The sequence below is a fragment of the Phalacrocorax aristotelis genome, chromosome 4, assembly GCF_949628215.1.
Source record: "Phalacrocorax aristotelis chromosome 4, bGulAri2.1, whole genome shotgun sequence".
NCBI classification, from domain to species: Eukaryota; Metazoa; Chordata; class Aves; order Suliformes; family Phalacrocoracidae; genus Phalacrocorax; species Phalacrocorax aristotelis.
Genome location: NC_134279.1, coordinates 58,416,438 through 58,437,401, shown reverse-complemented (window position 1 = coordinate 58,437,401; position 20,964 = coordinate 58,416,438). Strand labels below are relative to the sequence as shown.

The window sequence follows — 20,964 nt, the reverse complement described above, 5'->3', positions numbered from 1 at the left end:
GTTAAGAAATCCTTCTCTTACAATTATCTTCTTTCCCTGTTGCCCATTTAAGTTTTTCCATAACTGTACATTAAAGCACCAAACTCACAGAAATCCTGGTTATAAATTCAGCACAGGTTTCACAACTGTCTCAATTTTGTTGTGATGAAGTTTCATGTTTAGCGACATTTTCTTTTTGTATGTCAATTGCTTCTTTCTGTCAGTTTGTTTCACAAAGCAGCCGTAAAATATTTTAAGAAACATTAATCTTCCTTGCAATCAGGAAAACATTGAACTGAGTTTTGGGAGTATGACTTCATGTTGACACAGACTTTAAAAGAATGAATAGCCTTTTTTAGCATCATTACATCAATCTGTTACACTGTGTGAAGCATAATTAAACGTTATGCAGCTGACTAGAGAACTGCTATATCTTCCAGTGGCTTCAAGTCTTTCGGTCAAGTCAGCAAACCCACAGTGTTCATTTAAGAACAGTTTTCAATTTTTTTTCCTACTTCATCAATAACGAATATCAGCGTCCCCTTCATTTAAAAATAAATGTCAAGTATTTATGCTTCTTTACTACAAGATGTGGAAACTTACTGCAGATGTTCAACTTGCAATAGAAAATCTCATCTTGGAATAAAAAAAAAAAAAATCAAGTAATGAAAATTGACTCCAGTATTCCTAAAGCAATCATAGATAACCCATTATGCTCTCCTGCATTGTTTTACTATTCATTTCAGACTTTAGCTGTTGAGCAAGATTAGAGCACTACTGTAAGTTCCAGATCCCCAGAAGAACCTCAAGTGACAGAAGTGTAAACTTGTTGGCCAGTATAGAAATCTCATTCTAACTGCTCCTATACTGACTAGTTGTGGTCAAAAGAGTTTGTTCTATTCACTTGCAATCTTCTTGGCTGTCATATGCCTGGAACCACACTAGTTTTAGCTGCACAAAGGGTTGAATACACATACACAGAAGAAAAATAGTACACCTTACAGTTTGTCTCTGCACATCTTGGGTAAGGCTTAATTTATGCAGCCTATGCCATACTATTCATAGGCTTGTATTAAAGCTGGATTTGCTTCAGCTGTTGTATTCACATTTGTGCAGTGAAAAGCTGTGTTACTGTGGAATTGCATTTCATTAAGAACCCCATAAAGAATTTCAGAGCACAGGAGACCATTACTCATCCCACACAATTCTCATCAAGAGCCACATGCTGCAAGATCCCATAGACAAAGACTCAATAGCATTCAAATCCATCTCTTAAATGCACCACTCAAGCCTTCAAAGCAGGAATGTAAGTCATCTTCAATTTTTATTGCCCTGGCAACTGTACTGTGAAGGGGACAGCTATGATTCACGGTGCTGCAAAAGCTTGCAAAGCTGGCCCTTTTGGCCTGTGGTAAGGTTCTCTTGCGTATATGCAAGGTAAGTATTTCAGTATCCTGAAGGCATGCACAAACAGCTGTTCAGACTGGATTCATTCCACAATCCCAGTGCCCCACTAAAAGAACACAGCTGCCAAGAAACTTAAGAAAGCTGACTCTCCATGAATGCAAGGGAAATGCCAGTACCAGTTCTACCCCTTGTTGCTCTTCAGAAAGGATCTGCCACTCCCCCTTTCCTAAGAAAGGGAAGTTAGAGTGATCCCACTACAGTGAACTTTCCCATTCTTTATCATCTTTATGATTAAGGCACAAGTCACTATCCAGGCTTTGACTAAGTCTGTAGAAGAAACAAAATAGGAATAAGGGTATAACAGCTAGTCCCCATCTCCTTGGGACAGTGTGTGAAAAGCCGCCAGAAGCCTCAGGAACACTGATCAGCCTTACAGCTCTTGCACATTCCCACCAGGAACAATGCTGCACACAAGAGTTTAATGGTTCATCCATCTACTTCAAGCTGATGAGGACCAGACCTGTACAGAGGCACAACTATTACAGCTGTGTGCAAATTTCCAAAGAGCATCCTGATTTTCCGAAGCCTCTACTCACCCACCCCCCACCCCCAATTAAGATGAGCCCCGAAGCAGTGCTGCACCACCCTGAACATAATTCAGGACAAGAGATCCTCTGAGCACAACTTGTCAGTACCCTCCTCTTAATCCCCAAGGAGAAATGTTCAGCTTGCCCTCCCAGGTGCTACGGGAGCAGAGGTAGTGAAGATGCCTATCTGCAAAGATAGGGTGATCTACCAGTTGGATTACAATGCTTACAAACACCACAACTGTATCATGGGCTTGCCCCTGCTCTGTGGGTGTTATACGAGAGCAGCGCTAGTGAATCGGGAAGAGGAGATGGCATGATGAAAGATGACAGTTTGATTTTAAGCCCACATAATTCCCACTCACGCTGAGTGACTCCTGAGGATTCCTCACAGAGGAACCTTATGATAGGACAAAAAGCCGAAGGCGTATTTGCCCAAAGTGCTGAGTGATCACTGCATAGTAAGGCCCTATGTGGAAGCCATTAACGTGTAGAATCTGAAAGCATCTGGTTCAGCAATATAGCTATTTCAGTCAGATAATGCTGTCTTATATAACAATTTGGGTAGACAATACCATGTCCTTAAATCTTCAAATAGCTGTCCTAAAGCTTAAATTGTATCTACATTTCTGTGGGTAAACAGTTTTGATAATAGCACTTTTTACCAAGGTACCACTGATCTTATGCTCTGTTCAACTATTGTTATAGCATACTTGAAGGCACACCTGTTTAATAAATTCAGAAGGTATTACGTGACTAGTTAGAGGATAATTCTCTAGAATCCCAGCACTACTATTATTCAACTAAGACATCAACGCCTTCTAGTCTGAAACCTGTTCATGGTCATCTTTCTCTGTCCTTCCCTCCATTTCACAACCCCATGCAACAAGCCAAACGCAAGTTCTGTCATCTCAAGGATTTTAATAGCACTGGCCAGTTGAGAATAATAAAACCAAGTAAAAATAAAAGTAATAGTAAAGGCAAAAATATCAAGATAACATAGGAAGTATTCATTCCTGCTAATTAAATGAGGTAGCAAGCTGACTAAGTTACGGGGCTGAATTTTTAATAATTTCTTAACAGCAGAGAATAATTTTTGCAGATTCATTAAGAAAGCTGCTTTCAGTTGAAGTATTTAAGCAGAAAAGGAAGATAAAAAATAACTATTGGGTAGCTTTGAAGTCAGCATTTGCTTGCTCGCTACACCCGATTAAGGTAATTCTGCTTAAATTCAATATTCAAGCAAGCAGAATGCTCCTCTGCTGAAGATGGATTGTATTGCTGAAACTTATGAAAAACTTGCCCCAGGAATCTGATTAGATCAATAATTTATGTGGCTGCACATGGAATGTAGGCAAGACAACCAAAGAATCAAAATCAAAAATTTGCCAGTGGATCAGTTCATAGCTGCTTGTCCATTGTTATTACTTATAGGATAGATCCTGGCAGAACTATCCGGCCTCCCAACAGATGCCATTTAGACTGCATCAGTGCCAATTGATCCCAGCCAGGATCAGGGATTATTGCCGCAGTCAGATCTATTTTAGGGCTCAACCCAAATCCTACCAAATGCACTTAGAACTTATCTTTTGACAGTTAGAGCAAGCATTCAACTGGGAAAAGAAAAACCGGCGAGACTGAAGTTCCTGATCACTGTCCGGAACTGGACTAAACCAAAAGATATTCTATTTCTTTTGCTTTCATATCACTTGAAATAATTAAAGTGCAGTTTAGGAACATTTCTGGAAGCAGAAATCTGCTGTTTGAAAGTAACTTTTCCATTTAAAAGATGATTCATTATTAAAAACAGGTCTGTACCATCTTCAATAACAAAAAAAAAAAATCGCTATAAAAATAGAGATTTGAAAATAGGCTGAGTTCACATGTACCAGGTACCATTTCTAGTGTAAAACTGGTTTTTAGTTTATGAAAAATATCTTCCTTAAAAAAAGCATAGGCTTACAGTTGCTATCACTAAGAAGGTCCACAGAATTCCTTCAGTACGTATTAAAACATTATACTCTAGGCTTTTTGACAGGTGGGTCCTGCAGGCTGAACTTAGGAATTTCACACGAAGAAGCAAAAGGAATTCTTTTGGCTGACACCTTCTTCCCAATTGTTTCAATCTGAAAGAGAAAACACATTTAACAAGTGAGTGTGGCAAACTAACATCATCATGTCAGCCTATGAGGAATCCAAAAGCTATATCCAAGACCATGACTACATCTCATGAAGTCTAGAATAATACAAGCCACAAAGCACAGTGTGCCCAAGGACAGTTTGTGATTGAAGTTCCAAAGAGTTTTGTTTTGTTTTTATGTTTAAAAAACAGCCTTTCACAGGTGCCTGCTTTGCCTACTTAAAGCCGCAGCTTGCTAATTTGAACATTCACATGCCTCAGCTTCCATAGAACTGTCAATGCAAATATTATTAAGTGTTCCTGGGTATTCAGAAAATTTAATTTCGGCCTCCTTTGTCTAAAAATGTATATCCAGTAAATTAGAAGCAGCTTTTTCCCCTCCTTAATGCAGTGAGTTGTTTTTGAAACAATACAACTCAAAGGCTAAAGGCAGCCAACTCTATAGAGAAAGAATTTAACTAAGCCAACACAGACAAAAGCCAGGTACCACAAAATTCAGAGTGAGACAGGTCCCCCTGATTTCTAGGCCAGACTAAGTGTAAATCACTAAGGACAGAGCTTGGAGAGGACAAAACACCAACTAGCAAAACAGTTTAGACACCCAGTAAGGAGACCTGTAGCTTTCCTCTTCAGTCAGTAGTGCAAGTCAGATGCAAAGCATCGAAAGACAATATACTTAAACTATTTTGAATTTGAAAGGTAATTTAATATATTCTAGACAGATATCTGAGTTAACTCTGAAAAGGGTTGTTTAAACAGTCATGTGAACTGTATGTACCATATTTGCCCATAACAGCTTCAACTGACTGGTTAAATCAATTTATACAAGCCTGTTCACAAACAGGATAAATAACCATATTTAGTTTAAGCAGGGGAAAAACTATCAAGAGAGAAAGCCTATAGCCATTATGCAAGTAATCACAGTACTCAGGAGTACACAGAATGAAATGTGCATCTGATCTGGCTTATAGATGTTGTTCCGATTTTGTCTGGCCAAGATGCTTCTATCAGATTATTCAGGGATTTGGTGATTTTAGTATTAGACAGAATTTGACTATGCTAGAAGTGCTTCCAGGCATGTTGATACTGCTGAATGTTGATAGCATAGTCTGATGTAGCTTGGATTTTAACAGAACAGTCTATGAAAACAGTAACGTAATGGAGGAAGACAGCACTAGTGATGAGACTTAAGTACAGGTGCATTTAGTTTTAAATCCTTATCTGAAGATGTTTTTTTCTCCTTGCTACTCAGTCATTAGAGGGAGAGCGAGAGAGAACAAAAAGGAAGAGAGCAGAAGGAAATAAACATAAGAAGCAGCATGACCCAGCTGATTACCTGGAAGCCAATGACTTGTAGCTCATTGTGAAGATCATCTAGAACTCTCCTACCATCAAAGATAAATGCAGGCTTCAGCATCTTCTTATGAATACGTTCATAATCCAACTCCTGTAAAGGGCAATGAAAGCAGATAGAATAAATAAGTAGCATAAACACTCCCTCTTTTTTTCTTTAGTTGAAATTGAAGATAACCTTCACCTTAAACATGTCCCATTCGGTGCAAATTACAAGGGCGTGAGCTCCATCACAAGCTTCATAGGGATCTTTACTGATAGTGACCAACCGAGACACTGTAACAGAAGTAAAATAAAGTTTGACGCTAAAGATGTGTGCAGAATAAGTCTGGTGCACTCCTGGCAAATGAGTCTCCTTCCTTGCCCTATACAAACAAGGGTTTCAAGTCACTCACCTAGAGATGTTTTCTGTCAAGACATTTGTCACTTTGATTTCACTTATTTAAATGAAAGCAGCTTGTATCTGACATCTGAATAGTCAGAGCACTTAAATGTTTGAAGTTAAGCATTCAAATTTGATTTAAACAGTCAAGAGCACCTCTAGAATTAGAAGTTACTATGGAGCATTCAAATGCCAGCTCTCAAAGGTCACACCCTGTACAGAGCAGCACATGACAGTTCCTGTTTATCACTCAGTCCACACCGGAGAAGATACACAGGGCTCACTAGGGGCTGCCTTCATCATTTGACTGCCTCAGCAGCTGCCTAGAGGCAACCTTCACCTCCCCCTCTAACTCAAGGGCACGTCAAACAATGTACACCCTTCACTCTTCTTCATCACAGTTCATTTTTCTCTATTCTCTTTACCTCTAGAAGCCAGATCTATCCTTCTCCCCCATTCATCCATCCATCATCTCCACTCTCCCCCTTCCCAATAAGAAAAAAAATCCCAAATACCCCCTGCTTCTCCCCAAGAAATTTCTAGTCATAGATGATTACTTTAAAGGCTTCTTGAATTTAAGGGAACAAATTAATTTGGAAGTGATATGAGGAGGGGAGAATACTCTACACTGAATTCCAGAATTACTTCTTTATTCCTGCTTTAGATATGCAAGGAAGAACTAAGGCAATACACGACTCGGGACACAAAGGAGCTGACAGAACAATACTAGTCTCTCCTACTTTAAGCATTCTTCTTTTTCTTTTAATTATGCAGAGAGAAAGTTCTTTGCATATATTCAAATTATTATTTCTCAAAAGAAAAATCCATAAATGCTAGTTCTATACCATTGTATATCAGAGCTATAGGGAAAGGGGGAAGAGTTACAGTAATCCCCTGAACTATGACAATCTTCTAATAAGTGTAGCCAACAGTGCATCATTACCATGGTGAAAGTGTGAAAATTAATTTCTAATATTTAATCAGACCTTGTGCATTTTGAGAATAGGGTGGGGAGGGAAGAAGAGGGGAAAAGAATAAGCTTTACATGAGCATTCTTACCTTGGTTATCTTCAGAGACACCTGGATGTGAGAGATCCAAGATGATTTGTTCCTTAGGTACTTTAGGATCATAGATATGGAGCTTTGCCCCTTCATCCATTAAATACTTGCTAATGTAGATACTGGAGGACTCTCTAGGGAATTGAATCAACCAAAGAACTAGACGGCATGTTCTAAGTAATGAAAGTCTTCAAGTGTCATAATATGCAATGCCAGAGCTTTTATACTAGTTTTACATTTAATATCTTAGTGATAATCCATGCCAGCAGCAAACTTGAAACCTTGAGGGACACCAAGGACAGTAATATGAATAACAAGTTTACGTATCTTTTGCTGAATCACATGAGAGAGATACTAAGCCCCAGGACGCCTACTGATAGTAATTAACAAGGCATCATGCTTACAAGCTTACCCCACAAACTGCAGTTGGACAGAGTTGTATCAAGTTTAAGCTTTACAGGAAAACAGAATTAACCACCTTTGGGAAACAAAGCTGAAACTTTGCCTTCACACAGCAATTTAGAACTGTTTGCAAAAGTGTTTTCATTCTTTGCTGTGGAGAACGGGAGGACTCTGTCAAAAACCTATCTTTGCTTACACAAGTTAATAAGGACTAGAGAGTTACCTGCTCTAGTTTCTGAATGATTCAGGTATGTGGTAGAGGTCAAGAATCACTTGTTTCACCCATTTAAGAGAGACTAATCCTTATAACAAACCAATTCAGTCACAAGAGATTAAGGGTCCCATATCTGACCTATTTTATTAAGGTAATTCAACTGGGGGGTTTGGCTGCATAGCTGGTGACAAGCGTAGGGAATCCACGTCAGTGAACTGAATTCACTTTCTTACCTTGTGTCCCCAGTATCCTTTTTGAATGCAAACCCTAAAATAGCAATCTTCTTATCAGCGACAGTATTGAACAAGCTATCAATAATGCGGGAAGCAAATCTTCTCCTCTGATAATCATTCATGTCTATTACCTGAAATTACGTAAAACATGGTGGTACAGAAGGGAGCTATTTTAAACTATAAACAGATTCTGTTAACAATCAAGCCAAGCTACCCACACATAAGTTTAACAGAAGCTTAAAAGAGAAAAGCTAAGTATTTTTACTCAGTATCATAAGTAATCCAAAGATAAATTTAGTTAATTTATCAAGTTCTGAGACAAATCCTATTTTAATCAGTGACTGTAAATGTATATATGCACATACTATCATGTATTATCCGGTTCAAAGCCTAGGGTGTTGTGTTTTTTTTTTTTTTTTTTTTTTTAAATCTTACAGCTTACTATATTCTGGGCAGAAACATGGAAAGCAATTTCAGTGTTAGGGTACTTGATGTCACACAGACATCCCATTGCCAGAGCTACACTTCCTGACATGCCATGTATAGCAACTGTGAGAACATTTTTAGCCTTTTTAATCATAGAATGGTTTGGGGTGGAAGGGACCTTTAGAGGTCAACCAACCCCCCTGCAGTGAGCAGGGACACCTTCAACTAGATCAGGTTGCTCAGAGCCCTGTCCAGCCTGACCTTGAATGTTTCTAGGGCTGGGGCATCTACCACCTTTCTGGGCAACCTGCTCCAGTGTTTCACCACCCTCACAGTAAAAATTTTTTCCTTACATCCAGTCTGAATTGCCTTTAGTTTAAAACCATTACCCCTTGTTCTATCACAACAGGCCTTGCTAAAGAGGTTGCCCCCATCTTTCCTGTAGTCCCCCTTTAAGTACTGTAAGGAAACACAAGCAGATTTCAATATATAACACTAGTGTGGTTAAACCAGATTTTTTAAGTGCCTCACTTTTATTATTACATGAAAGTGGGTTCACTCGCTCTGTTCCTGCACTTTCCTCCAGCCCACTTCATACTTCGATCTCCAGCCCTTAAGACACAGAGGGCACTGGATCACTAGTAGAATAAGAAAGGTAGGTTCCCCCACCTAGTTAACGTTCAACATTGACTGGAAAGAACTAGACTTCCCTCTTGGTTTTGAGACTTTCAACCCAAATCAAGAATTAACAGCTGCTGCTGTTAATATATAAGGTATAAACTATACAGTAGAAGGATACTGGTGAACCAGATTCGTTTGAGGAAAAGAAATAAGGCAGTGAGATTTATGCAATTCAACAGGGTGGTGATGGGGAACAAAGGTTAACAGCTGACGAGGAAAGAGGGACACATTTCTTTCTGTAGATACGTTTTCAAGGAATGAAAATTTCAGTATTAAAGAGCCCTGTCCTGTCCAAAGGCCAGATAAAATAAAAGTTAGGATTCTAGGGCTGCTCTAATCAGCACATCCTCCAGAATTTGCATCCTGTCCTCAGACTGGTGTGAGGTCTCCCATGTGCATGCACTGGGATAAGCTGGTGACAGTGCAGTGCTCAAGCCACAAAGGGTTCATACAGTTGCTTATACAGGTGCACACGTGCGTGTATTATATGACTTGACCAGTGCAGGCTGGGGTAGACAGACGTCTGCAAGATGGCAGTGCTCTGAGGAAGCAGAAGGTACAGGTAAGGGGTTGCACTACATGAACACAGCACTCTACCTTATCCTAACTCTGCAGGAGCTGTTATTATCTGGTTTGTCCACAGCTTAATAAGCCATATAGAAATACTGCAGAGAGTTGCTCTTAGAACAGAATAAGAAAGCATAAGAGCATTAAAAGCACTGTAAACTAGTTTGTTTAACAATGTAACCTTTTAGGCTTTTGTTAAATTAAAAAAAAAAAAAAACACAACACAAAAACACCACACCACCACACAGAGCAAAGTGTAAGTGTTCCTATGCCTTTGAGTTGCCAAGATACCAAGTAGGTTGCATTTTGAGAACGACCCTTGTGATCTCAGACGACAGAGCCAAACCAATTTGTCTCTTTCAAGACAGTATTCATGTTACCTCAATAATAATCTGATGAATAGGGAAAATTGTTAGCTCCTGCTGCTCCAGGGTTTGCCTGTTGTCTGCTTACATCTTATACCAAGCAAAAGCAGTAGTTTGTGAAGCAAATATCAGAACCTAGGGCTCCTTCTCTTTCCTACCATGCCAATGCATCCAAGTCCTACACTGAACCAAACCTCTCCTACATGCTTGCACAAGGTTCATGCAATACTAGTCTCAGCTTCACTGATGGGATTGCAAGCCTCTCTACCATGGGCTAGACTATCCTAAGGAAGTGCACTTTTTGAGGACCACATCAATCTCAACCTCTTCAGAAGGAGACAGCATAAACCCCATGTCTTCCTTGTGCCAAGCGGTTGATATAAGAGTTAGAGTTGCAAGCATGTAGCTAGGCTGCTGACTAGCCCCTGGCTGGAGGTTAAACTATCTGAACAGGATGTAGAAAGCCATTGGACATCACAGATAATGCATGAAGCCGATATAAGTCACAGCACTGAGGGATGACTAAATTTTACAAGCAGTTATGGAGGAGTTTAGTGAGATCCAGCCAAGCTTCAGATAATAATTGAAAGGGGGGTATTAGGGACTTTTTAGGGAATAGAACCTTGCAAAGCCAACACAGCCTAGATAACCTCATCACCAGTACCACATGGCCACAATGACCGAGGTAACCATGTAAGAAATACTGGACTTCAGTATGGATGTGGCACAACTGACCAATGATGAAAAAGTAATTTTGGGCAGGCTGTTTATTTGGCAATGTACTGGGATGGAGAAAAGTGAGGAGGGGAAAAAAGCTAGCCAAAAGGAAGATTGTAGAAAAGGAAAGCTGCTAATAAGGCAGGCAAATCATGTGCCTGGTATTCTGGGGCATCTCCTAGGCAGCCTTGTACTTGATCACCTCAGCCTAGATCAGGACAATCAACTAAAGCTGCTCTTCTGACCATACCACACAGGTCAAAGCTGCTTTCTTAGTCAGGACTGGGAAGAGGGGTGAGGTACCTTCTCCCATTAGTAGGGAAACTCTTGCTAGTACAAACTGAGCATCCTGTTACCGCTGTGTTAGTGCTATGCCTGAGAGCATCCATGTTTTCCCAACCATTCCTAGTGTTAATCAGGGAAAAGCATCAACCATGTTTATTTAAAAAAAGCCAGCAAGTTCTGCTGAGTTCTTTCATAAGAGGAACTGTAGAAGTAGACCTTGAGGAAAAGATCATAAGCTCTGAATTCAAAGTGGACAGAGATAACCAAGTGCAAGAGGAAGACAGGAGTCCAGACATGCTTGTACTTCATATTTTCTACTGCTACTTCTAGACAACTTCCCAATCCATTTGATCCAGACAACTTAATTCACTCCAATAAATCCTAAGCACCCACAAGTATCAAATACCAGTGTTAGGCTGAGGGGCCTAAAATGTAAGGTGATTAGCATTAAGGTATCTGCACCTTAAAGCTGAAACACAGATTATATGTGAACAATGCTCAGAAGCTCAATGCCTGAAAGCCGAATACTGAAGAAACACCACCCCCTCAAAATTAGCAAGCAACTTGTACCTGTTGCCAATAGCGGGCTACCTCAGGTAAGTTCAGTGCCTCACAGAGGTACACTAAATTCAGGACATCCTTCTGAAAACAGCTACCTCCAAACCCTGAAAGAGAAAATTGTTATTTCACAGGTGACTAAGGTGCTATTCTAACCCAGTCTTTGGAATCAAGTAGTTTTTGGCAATCATTGACACAGTCAGCATTGTATTTTCTTCCCCAGTATTTCACTGCTAGCAAATGAAAACCTTAAGGATCTCTCAAAATCCAATTCCTGGACCTACTTACTTTCTCAGTTACAGAAGCCCTAAAATCTGCTTCAGGTCCCACTGAAGTCAATGCAAGTATTAACCCAGTCTCAGGGAAACATATGGTAAGATAGCCCCTAACTTTTTGTTATTACAAGTGGGTGGACAAGCTCCTTGGTTTGCTCTCCCTCCCTAGAGATTTAAATGAATATTTCTCAAAACAACTATGTTAAGATTAGGTTCTTTCCTCCCCACCCCCAAATGGTTACCTAACCATTGCCAAGAACCAAAGATCACCACAGCTAAGGGAGAACTGAGACAATAGAGGGATCTTTGACCCCTAGAACTTTGCTCAGCAGAGTCCCAGAAGCAACACATTGTAGAATAGACTGTTGTAGGTCCCTTCCAACTGAAATAATCATCCAGTCCAACTGCCTGACCACTCCCGGGCTGACCAAAAGTTAAAGCATGTTGTAAAGGGCATTGTCCAAATGCTTCTTCAACAGTGACAGGCATGGGACATTGATCACCTCTCTAGGAAGCCTATTCCAGTGTTTGACCACCCTCTCAGTAAAGAAATGCTTCCTAACGTCCAGTCTGAACCTCCCCCAATGCAGCTTAGAACCATTACCATGTGCCCTATCACTGGATACCAGGGAGAAGAGCTCAACAACTCCCTCTCCACTTCCCCTCCTCAGCAAGCTGTAGAGTGCAATGAGGTCGCCCCTCAGCCTCCTTTTCTCCAAACTAGACAAGCCCAAAGTCCTTAACTACTCCTCAGAGGACATGCCTTCCAGCCCTTCCACGAGCTTTGCTGCCTCCTCTGTACATACTCAAGGACCTTCACATCCTGCTTAAGTTGTAGGGCCCAGAACTGCACAAAGTATTCAAGGTGAGACTGTACCAATGCTAAATATAGCAAAGGAATTTCAGAAGGAATTCTAATAACCTAATAGGAATTTTAGTAATGTATTTGCTATTTACTTCTCTCTCTCGCATAGACTATGAGAGGTTATTTTTAATAAGGTAATTTTAAAGTCACACTTTCTAGCATGAAGACTGTAGCCATACAGATAGACAATAGTCTTGTTCTGTAAATTTGAGTTTATTGTACTGATCACCACTTCATCACATCTTACTCTAGTAAATATAAACAACTGAATTAATCCAACAAATTAGAAGTTGCCATCACACATTCTGACCTAGAGGCATCCCCTTCCTCAGGCCACTGGCAACTCCCAAACAGAACTACAGCAGTTACAGTGGGGAAGAGATCCTGGAGAGCACTATCATCAGTCATGCTTCATAAAAATAAAGTTGTAACTTTTCTTTCTAGTGTCCCAGGCAGGATGAATCATGCACTCTGAACTCTTGGGTTTCAGATTGCCAGGGTCTAGAGCAACCTCAATCCCAGAAAATTTTCCAGAAAACCTGATTTATGCTGGTACTCTACAGCAATATTTTCCACACATTCATGCTGTACAAGACTTTAGAGTATCAAATCACTTACTTCAAAACACTACTAGTAGATCTATTAAACCACTAAACTGAAGGCCATAATTAAAAGAAAGAAAGGATTTTTTTGTTTACCAACACTGGCTTTGAGAAACTTGTTTCCAATTCTTTGGTCTGTTCCAATAGCTCTTGCTACTTCTTCAACATCTGCTCCTGTAGCTTCACACAGAGCACTGATTGAGTTAATGCTGCTGATCCTTTGCGCAAGGAAAGCATTAGCTGCCTGTGAATAAAAAAAAAGCATAGTAAAGAGAACTTGATTCTTCCATAAACCAAGATGCCCACAGACTGAATGGAGTTACTACTGGAAGGATTACTTTAATATCTATGTAACTCTTGAGATACAAAATGGTAACAACTAGTTTAATACATCAGTGCCAGTTAATGGGATCTAAGCAAAATAGCATAATGCTTAACTTGCAGAGTTTGAAATGTTTTATGGTGGTAACCAGTTTCTGCAGCACTAGAGTAAATTTGTAATAAACAACACAGCAGTAAAAGTGAGAAAAGGATTTAATGATAAGTTGATATCATCTATTAGCACAATTGAGATAACTGGAAAAGATGAATGTCCTTTGACATATGTACTGGGTCCTCCCAGCCTCATCTGTCTTTCCTAGCTGCATCATTCAGTGTCAGTGAACTTCTGCTTCTTAACTTGGCCTCCCTTACACCCTTTTCTCATTGCAGACGAGAGCAGTGAGTAACACTAACCAGTTTAGAAAGTTCTGATGACCAAGTATTGGTTGTGAGGATTTTTTCTTTGGGCACCCAGTGCTCATAAACAGCACAAAGAGCGCGGACAGCTTTCTGTCCCTCTGGCGAATCATCTCCACCAATAAGCACTCTGTCTGGATTCTTCAGGTCCTTGATGGCTGTTCCTTCTGCGAGAAACTCAGGGTTAGACAGCACCTACAGGCACAAAAATAAAGAACAACAGCTAGGAGCCAAAAGCAACAACCAGTCTTTAAATACACAACTCAAAGATTACGCTTACCTGCAAATCCAAGTTAGGCTTAGTATTAGCATCAAAGATCCGCCGAATGCTCTCTGCAGCACGTACTGGAACTGTGCTTTTCTCAGTGACAATTTTATAGCCATTTGAATTTTGTACAATTCGCCTAGCACAAGCTTCAATGTATTTCAGATCAGCTGCTCGGCCTTTTCCCATTCCATAGGTCTTTGTCGGAGTGTTAACCTAGTTACAAATACATGGAGGGGGAAGAAATGTTACAGGTCTCTTAACACAACAGGTACTAATGAAGTTAAATTGTTAAGAATGACAGACACTTTCCTTCCCAGAGTCCAGTTTGCTTCTACCCCAGAATTATTGTTACCGTATCAGATGAACAGCTACTAGCTTTCCTTAGTTACCCATTTTATCTTCTAAATAAAGCTTACTAGCCTCTGTTCAAATAGAGCTGAAACAAGAGCAATTCATAGCAGCTCTGCAGGCTTCAGTGAAACTTAGTCTTTATTCTGGAAACACCAGTGATTTCTTCAAGATCACAGCCAGTCACCTTTTCTTTCCTGTCCCACGTTAGGGGTGTGAAAATTCACATTATCAGAATCTTGCAGCTAGTGAGGCAGTTACAGTTCAAACCCACTTTGCAGTGAAACTTAAGTGTAGAGCTGCTGAAAACTGTTATACTGAAGAACACAGTAAAGGCAACATGAGGGAAAACACGTCATTTAGATCAAGACAGAGGGTCCTTTTCATTACAAGCTGAAAGAAGAAATGGCACAGCATGTAAACCACAACAGCATGTTTTCAGCCAAGGACAGGTGGCAATATACGGGCTGTATTAGTGGCAGTCATCCAACCAAGTAGCATTCATTTTACACTTAGTGAATGGAGAAAAATACTATCAGAAAGAGAGCTCTGTACTGAGGTGCCCTAACAAATATAAGCTCTCAAGAAAAGGGGACTTACGTAACAAAAATAATTCAACTGTGGCCTATCAAGATGAATAGCAATCCGTTCTTTTGGATTCTGCATTAGGAACAGCCTTCTAGATTACAAAAGGTCACACTGTTTATGTTTAACTGGATCCTCTTCCTGGTGGTGTCAACAGCTTAAGAGATATTAAAGCTAGAAAATATTGAAGCCAGCCCCTCTTCCATCAATACACTGGTTTTTAAAAGCTTCTAGAAATAAGCCATCTTTGTAAACCAATAATATATGACTTTGCATCCCTATCTAGGAACTATATCAATATTAAAGTACCATAGATTTCAGTAGTGCACTGCAGTGACAGATCATCACTATATTCTTCTCTAAGACCCTATATATCTAACCAAACTAAATATCAACATTATCATTTTGACTTAGAGCCTGTTCATTTGTCAAACATTCTACTGGTTCTAAGAAACAAATAAAAATAAAAAGCTTACTTAACACTTTTCCCACAGCACAGAAAGACAAGGAAAAGACTGACACATTGATATGACATTGCTAACAATCTATATGACAAAAAAAGGCCCCTTCCCAACATAAGAGCAACATAATGATTTGCTAAGAAAAAAAAAAAAACAACAAAAAAAAAAAATCAAAGGTACACACAACCACCTTCTCCCCTAAACTTACAGAAATAAATACAAGATCAGCTTCTCTAATGGCATCATCAATACTGGTGGAAAAGAAGAGGTTTCTTCCTCGACAGGACTCTACCACTTCTTTTAACCCTGGCTGAAAAAAAGCAGGTGGCAAAAAAAAAAGGCAGTTAAGGTTAACGCAATTAAAAGAACAGTAAACTGCATGTCCATCACTTCAGACACAGAAAGACTTTTTTCCTCAGTGTGGAATGTTTTTAGTCTGTCAGATATAAACTTCTGTAGATTTACATAGTGAAAAACAAAGCCATTTCTTATTCAAAACACTCAAAATGCTGTCTCAAAACTTTCGGCCACACTGAATTGTTGCACAAACAGATTTTAGGCTCCAGTTATTCCCATGCTCAATTCTATTACCATGAGCAACAACAAAAGAAATACCTGTAGAGTGATATTAAGCAGACTCACAAACTGAAGTCTTACAATATTCCCAAGGCTGCAAACAAAAGAGGTGGTCCCAACTCTCCTTTTCCCTCAGCTACACAGAATCACAGAATGGCAGGGGTTGAAAGGAACCTCTGGAGATCATCTTGTCCAACCCCTCTGCTTCTCCCCAACATTGGATCTAAACCTGATCCAGCACACGAAAAACCCCACAAAGAAGTCTCCCACCAAATTAGCAAGCCCAGATCCAGTGAAAAGCAGGCAGCAGAGACACACAGGAGATGAAGACCACTCCTTTTGACAGCCACTCATGTTTGGGCCAGATTAAGTTTATCACAGCACCACATCTGCAGCGTGAAAAAAAAAAAAATCACAGGCACAATTTGATGAGACTCTTTCAAGAGACACATACTATGCCAGAACACTTTCTCATCTCTTAACACCTCCACACAGACGAGAGGAACAGGAGGCCACGAGTACATGATCAATCCTCCATGTTAAAATGGTCCACAAAGTTATTTAACTAAGATATAGTTGTCATAAATAAAAGAAGCCTTAACTTTTGTTTGAAAAATGAAGTCATACACTGTAACCTGCAATGAAATCTCCACCTTGAGAGATGCCTATCATGACACCAGCTATCTGAGTAAGTGCCAGAAAGGCAAAGGTTCACTGTGGGGTGAGAGGGGAAAACAAAGCTGAAGCTTTCTTATGCAAGGCATTTTTGCTGTCTCACTTTATACTAAATACCTCCTGAAAAGGAAAACAAAAGGTCAGCACAAGCAGAATAACGTGTGTTACAACCCATCAAAGTGTTCCAACTACAGTCTTACTGGGATGTAAATAGAAAGGCAGCCCCCTAGACAGTTTCTGACACTGGAGAGAAAAAACCCAAAACAACAACAAAAAAAACCCTAAAAACCTCACTGTGCAATGACTCAATTTTAGAACTGTCTGAACTAATTCTTGGCAGTTTTTGTACATTCTTTGTAAGTAAGGGACACCATTCCAGGAAGCAGATGTGATTAAAAAAAAAAAAAACAAACCACACACATGCCAAGACTATCTCTACTTTAACTCATTCAGTCTAAGTGTTTATGGAAAACAAAGTACTTGCTTTCATGATCTTTGTTCATGTCTCACCTACTAATCTGAGCATTATACGTATTTCCCCTTGAATACGTATGACAAAGGAGGTCTATTAATCTTTGCTTGAAGAGTAACAGCATAGGTTTGGTTTTAAGAGGGGGAAGAAATGTGTATTAGCGGTACAGCAGACAGGATTCAGAAGACTACTTCTAGCAAAAAAGTAACTGTTAGTACCACGCAACATGCCTTGTTTTTGAGAACCAAGTGAAGACAATTTTTCACTCCTATTAAAGAAAAGAACTCAAACCTATTAAACACTATCTCCTGAAAGAATGAAGGATAGAAAGAGACTTTTTTATGGGTGAAAGAGTGAAAAATAACAAGTGCTAAGAGAAGCAAAACAGAAAAATGCTTTATATATCTTCAAATTAAAGTAATTCCGTAATGAAGGAGTGACAGTGTGATACATTTAAAAGCATTTTTTTTTCTGGTTTAGTCTTCCCAAGCCAGACTGGAGGTTTATCATACAAGTGAATCATGATTATGACTGTCCCCCTCTCGCAACATGGTGAAGATGGGCAGCATGGATTGGATTTTGGCAGTATTCAGAATGGGAATAAGGTTTACCACCCGGTATTACACATTCATACTATGCTACAACACAGCAGATAATATCTATAACTGAGTAACAGGACTATGTTCTGACTAAATTGGGTCCCAAAAGAAAGTCAGCATGATTTAGCACAATTCAATATACATGCAGTTACATTTTTCCTTACTAGGCCCTTCATACGCAATTCTTAAATAACTGAACGTGTCTAGTGCAGGTAGGTATTTTAAAAATCTGGTTTCATGAGCAGCAGTGACAAGCAGCTGCTCCAGGATACTCTTTTTGAAGGACACCACTGCACTATACGTATCAAGCTTCAGAAGCAGTCCATGTGCAAACGCCATGTGGTGGGAGGGAAACAAACGCAACACCAGCTGGAAGAAGAGACAACAGCGAGACACATTTACCTCATAGATTGGGAGTGTATCTGAATTCCAGGCATTGATTCTGGCCTCATTGACATCCACAACAGTAACTTTGATATTGGGGCACATCTGTGCGATAACACTGCAGGTTGGCCCACCAACATAACCAGCACCAATGCAGCAAATCTTCTTAATTTCAAACATGATTGCTCTAGTAGGAGGAAGGGGAGGAGAAAGGAGAATAAAAGAGAATCAGGAGCTACTAATTAAAATACTGGCCAACAACTCAAGGAAATAAAAGAGAATTAGCGATCTGAGATTTTATTATGCTGCCACAGAGACGAAACATTTTTTTTACAGCTGATGTCTTGAGACGAACTGCAGCTGCCCCCTCCCACCCGGGGAGGCTTTGGAGCCTGCCCCGCTCCGGGGCCGCCAGCACACACGGAACACGGAGGAAGCGCTTTCCGTGGGCGCTCGATACCATCCCTCAGGCCGAGGCGCCGCGATATAACGGGCATGAGCCGAGACCGCTGGGGGAGGGCCGGGCGGAGCCCCGCGGCGGGCAGAGCCGTGCCAGGCCGCGACCCCCGGAGCCCCTCAGGGGAAAGGCGCCGCCACCCCCGGGATGGTTCCCGCCGGCCGCAACCCGCCCCACGCTCTGGGGCGCGGCAGCTGGCGGGAAAGGCCGCCGCCGCGCCGGGGAGCCGCCAGGGAGGGTGGCGGGGGAGGGGGGGAACCGGGACACAGGACCCAAAGCCGCAGCCCGGAGACTTACCGGGGGTGGGCGCGGTCCTGTCTTGTCCCGCCGCGGATGAGCCAGAGGGCTGCAGCAAGGATGCTCTCGGTGAGCTCAGGGTGACGCTCCACTACGAGCAGAGCAGCAGCGGTCTATTTAAAGGGCCGCCGCGGGGCTGAGGCGGCCGTTTCATGCCGGGGACGCCGAGCGAGGCCGGCCCCAGCTCCTCCCTTCCCCCGGGGGCGGAGACGGGCGCAGAGCCCGCCCGCCCCACCGCCTCCCCGCCCCGCCGCGCCGCCGGCGAATGGGCGCGGGACACCTCAGGAGGCCAGGCCTGGCTCCGGTCCCGGCAGCGCGGGGATGGCTGAGGGGCCGCAGGGGCCCCGGGCACGGCTGGGGTATCCACGGTTTGGCCTCGGGCTCGGGCCTGGGCCTGGGCCTGGGCCTGGGCGTGGGCGTGGCCGGCCGCAGTGGCTTCCCTCAGCCCTGAGGGAGGGAGAGCGGTGCCTCTTGGGGCGCTGGGCGCCCTCAGGGGGGACCACGCCCTTTTCCCCACGTGTCCCTTTGCGGGTTTTTACACCTCGTTCCCCTTACTTTATTCTGGGGTTATTTTTTGGTTTTTTCCATCACGGCGGCTGGACCAGAGGCTGTTCTCGCTACCTCTTTCCGGGAGAGGGGCCTAGGCTGCAGCCTGGCCCCCGCGAGAGCCACTGGAAGTGTCCCCAGGCTACCTTGTCCCCAGAGGTGATGGTGGCGGGAGGTCGCAGCGGGGAGCGTGAGCTCCTCCGGGCCCCACCGCAAACGCTGCTGCTTCTCCCGGCAGCTCTGGTGCGGTGCACCAGGCCGGGGCTCCCAGGGCAGTCGGGTGCCGCCGGCAGGGTCAGGGCGTCAGGCAGGGTGCCGTACTGAGCCGTCCCCCTCCCGCCTCGGGCTGCTTTTGTAAGAGCACGAAATTTTGGTAGTCAAATACGCGTGTGAGTCATTTTTGGTCCTTTAGCTATGCTTACTGGGAAATGTGAAGCTCACTGCCCTCTCTCCCATAGTGTAGTACTGTTTCAAGAGAGATATGTGAATAGAAACGTGGGTAGGTAACAGTAAAATACAGTGTTTAAAGTCCGAGTTGCAAACGTTGCCAGAGTAAGGAAATACTACGAGCTTGCACTTTCTTGCCCCTGTGATCTGCACACTGCCTAGGGGTCTCGTGCCTAGTTGTATTAAAGTTCTCAGATACTACTCTTGCCTTTTGTATAAATGTGATATGTTCTTAGTATACCTCATCTGACTTTGGGAGCAGAAAGATTATGAGAAATCTGCTGCCTTTTCTCCTCTCTTGCATTCACGTTTGCTGCACCTCCTAGAAGCTGTGGGGTTTTTTTGCTGCATCTGCAATACCGAAGTAATTTATGCTGTCAACAGAGTACAATTTCTATGTTAAATGTTGCCAAATTAGGTGGATAATATATATATTTGTCCTTGTTAATGATACAAATAAAGTATTGCCTTGTTCTTATATGGTGTTTTTGTCCATAGATGTTAAAAGTATATACAAAATAGACTGGAATAATTGATCCTGTTTTATATTTTACTCTGTTTCTCTTTTACCCTGGGGGATCTGATCTTTTCCTAGAAGAATCTGTGCCCACTTAAGTGAGTACATACTGTAACTCACTGGTCCTTTAGAAATGGTATTGTAAAATATGTGTGTTTCTGCTGAAAGAGCCTACTGAAGTTTGCAGTCCCCATGTGGGATCCTAGCGGAGTCAGTGTGGTTAGCCAAAGAACTGCCTGTTGAAGGTGCAGGGTTCACCATGTTTATCCTGAAGTGAAAACAAGCAATGCCTTGTCTTGTTGCTAATTTGCACAGATGTCTTAATTTTGAACACATCCTTTTTTCCAGGGAAGCCTAGGCAAAGCAAGTAGAACTTCGGTGAACCGTCACTACTGAGTCAGTCTTATCTACACCACCATCTTCAAAACCCCTGCCTATCTCTTTAGGTCTCAGAATAGCCATAAATGCAGATACAATTGTACTACTAGGAACTTCAT

General features: G+C 41.8%; 1 protein-coding gene across 2 annotated transcripts; it reads right to left on the bottom strand.

The window, feature by feature from the left end:
* Positions 1 to 2,874: 2,874 nt before the first annotated feature.
* UGDH (UDP-glucose 6-dehydrogenase) lies at positions 2,875 to 19,159 on the bottom strand. Of its 2 annotated transcripts, none has more exons than XM_075091650.1 (12): positions 18,958 to 19,159; positions 18,222 to 18,390; positions 15,706 to 16,462; positions 14,116 to 14,316; positions 13,833 to 14,030; positions 13,194 to 13,341; positions 11,368 to 11,462; positions 7,757 to 7,887; positions 6,908 to 7,041; positions 5,651 to 5,742; positions 5,450 to 5,560; positions 2,875 to 4,099 (listed from the first exon to the last, which is right to left on the bottom strand). In XM_075091650.1, the coding sequence occupies exons 4-12, from the start codon at positions 14,287 to 14,289 to the stop codon at positions 3,989 to 3,991; spliced, it is 1,194 nt and encodes a 397-aa protein (XP_074947751.1). In that variant the 5' UTR covers positions 14,290 to 14,316; positions 15,706 to 16,462; positions 18,222 to 18,390; positions 18,958 to 19,159; the 3' UTR covers positions 2,875 to 3,988. The 2 variants fall into 2 exon arrangements, with proteins under 2 accessions (XP_074947751.1, XP_074947750.1); XM_075091649.1 differs by having other exon boundaries at positions 15,706 to 15,807; positions 18,958 to 19,156.
* Positions 19,160 to 20,964: the final 1,805 nt, after the last annotated feature.

Excerpts from the sequence above, each read along its gene's own strand:
- UGDH (XM_075091649.1), bottom strand. The coding sequence starts at position 18,383 with ATGTTTGAAATTAAGAAGATTTGCTGCATTGGTGCTGGTTATGTTGGT. Across the intron at positions 7,042-7,756 it reads AAGGATACTGGGGACACAAG|AGAGTCCTCCAGTATCTACA; the intron begins GTAAGAAAGTGA and ends TCAATTCCCTAG. Across the intron at positions 5,561-5,650 it reads CCGAATGGGACATGTTTAAG|GAGTTGGATTATGAACGTAT; the intron begins GTGAAGGTTATC and ends TGCCCTTTACAG.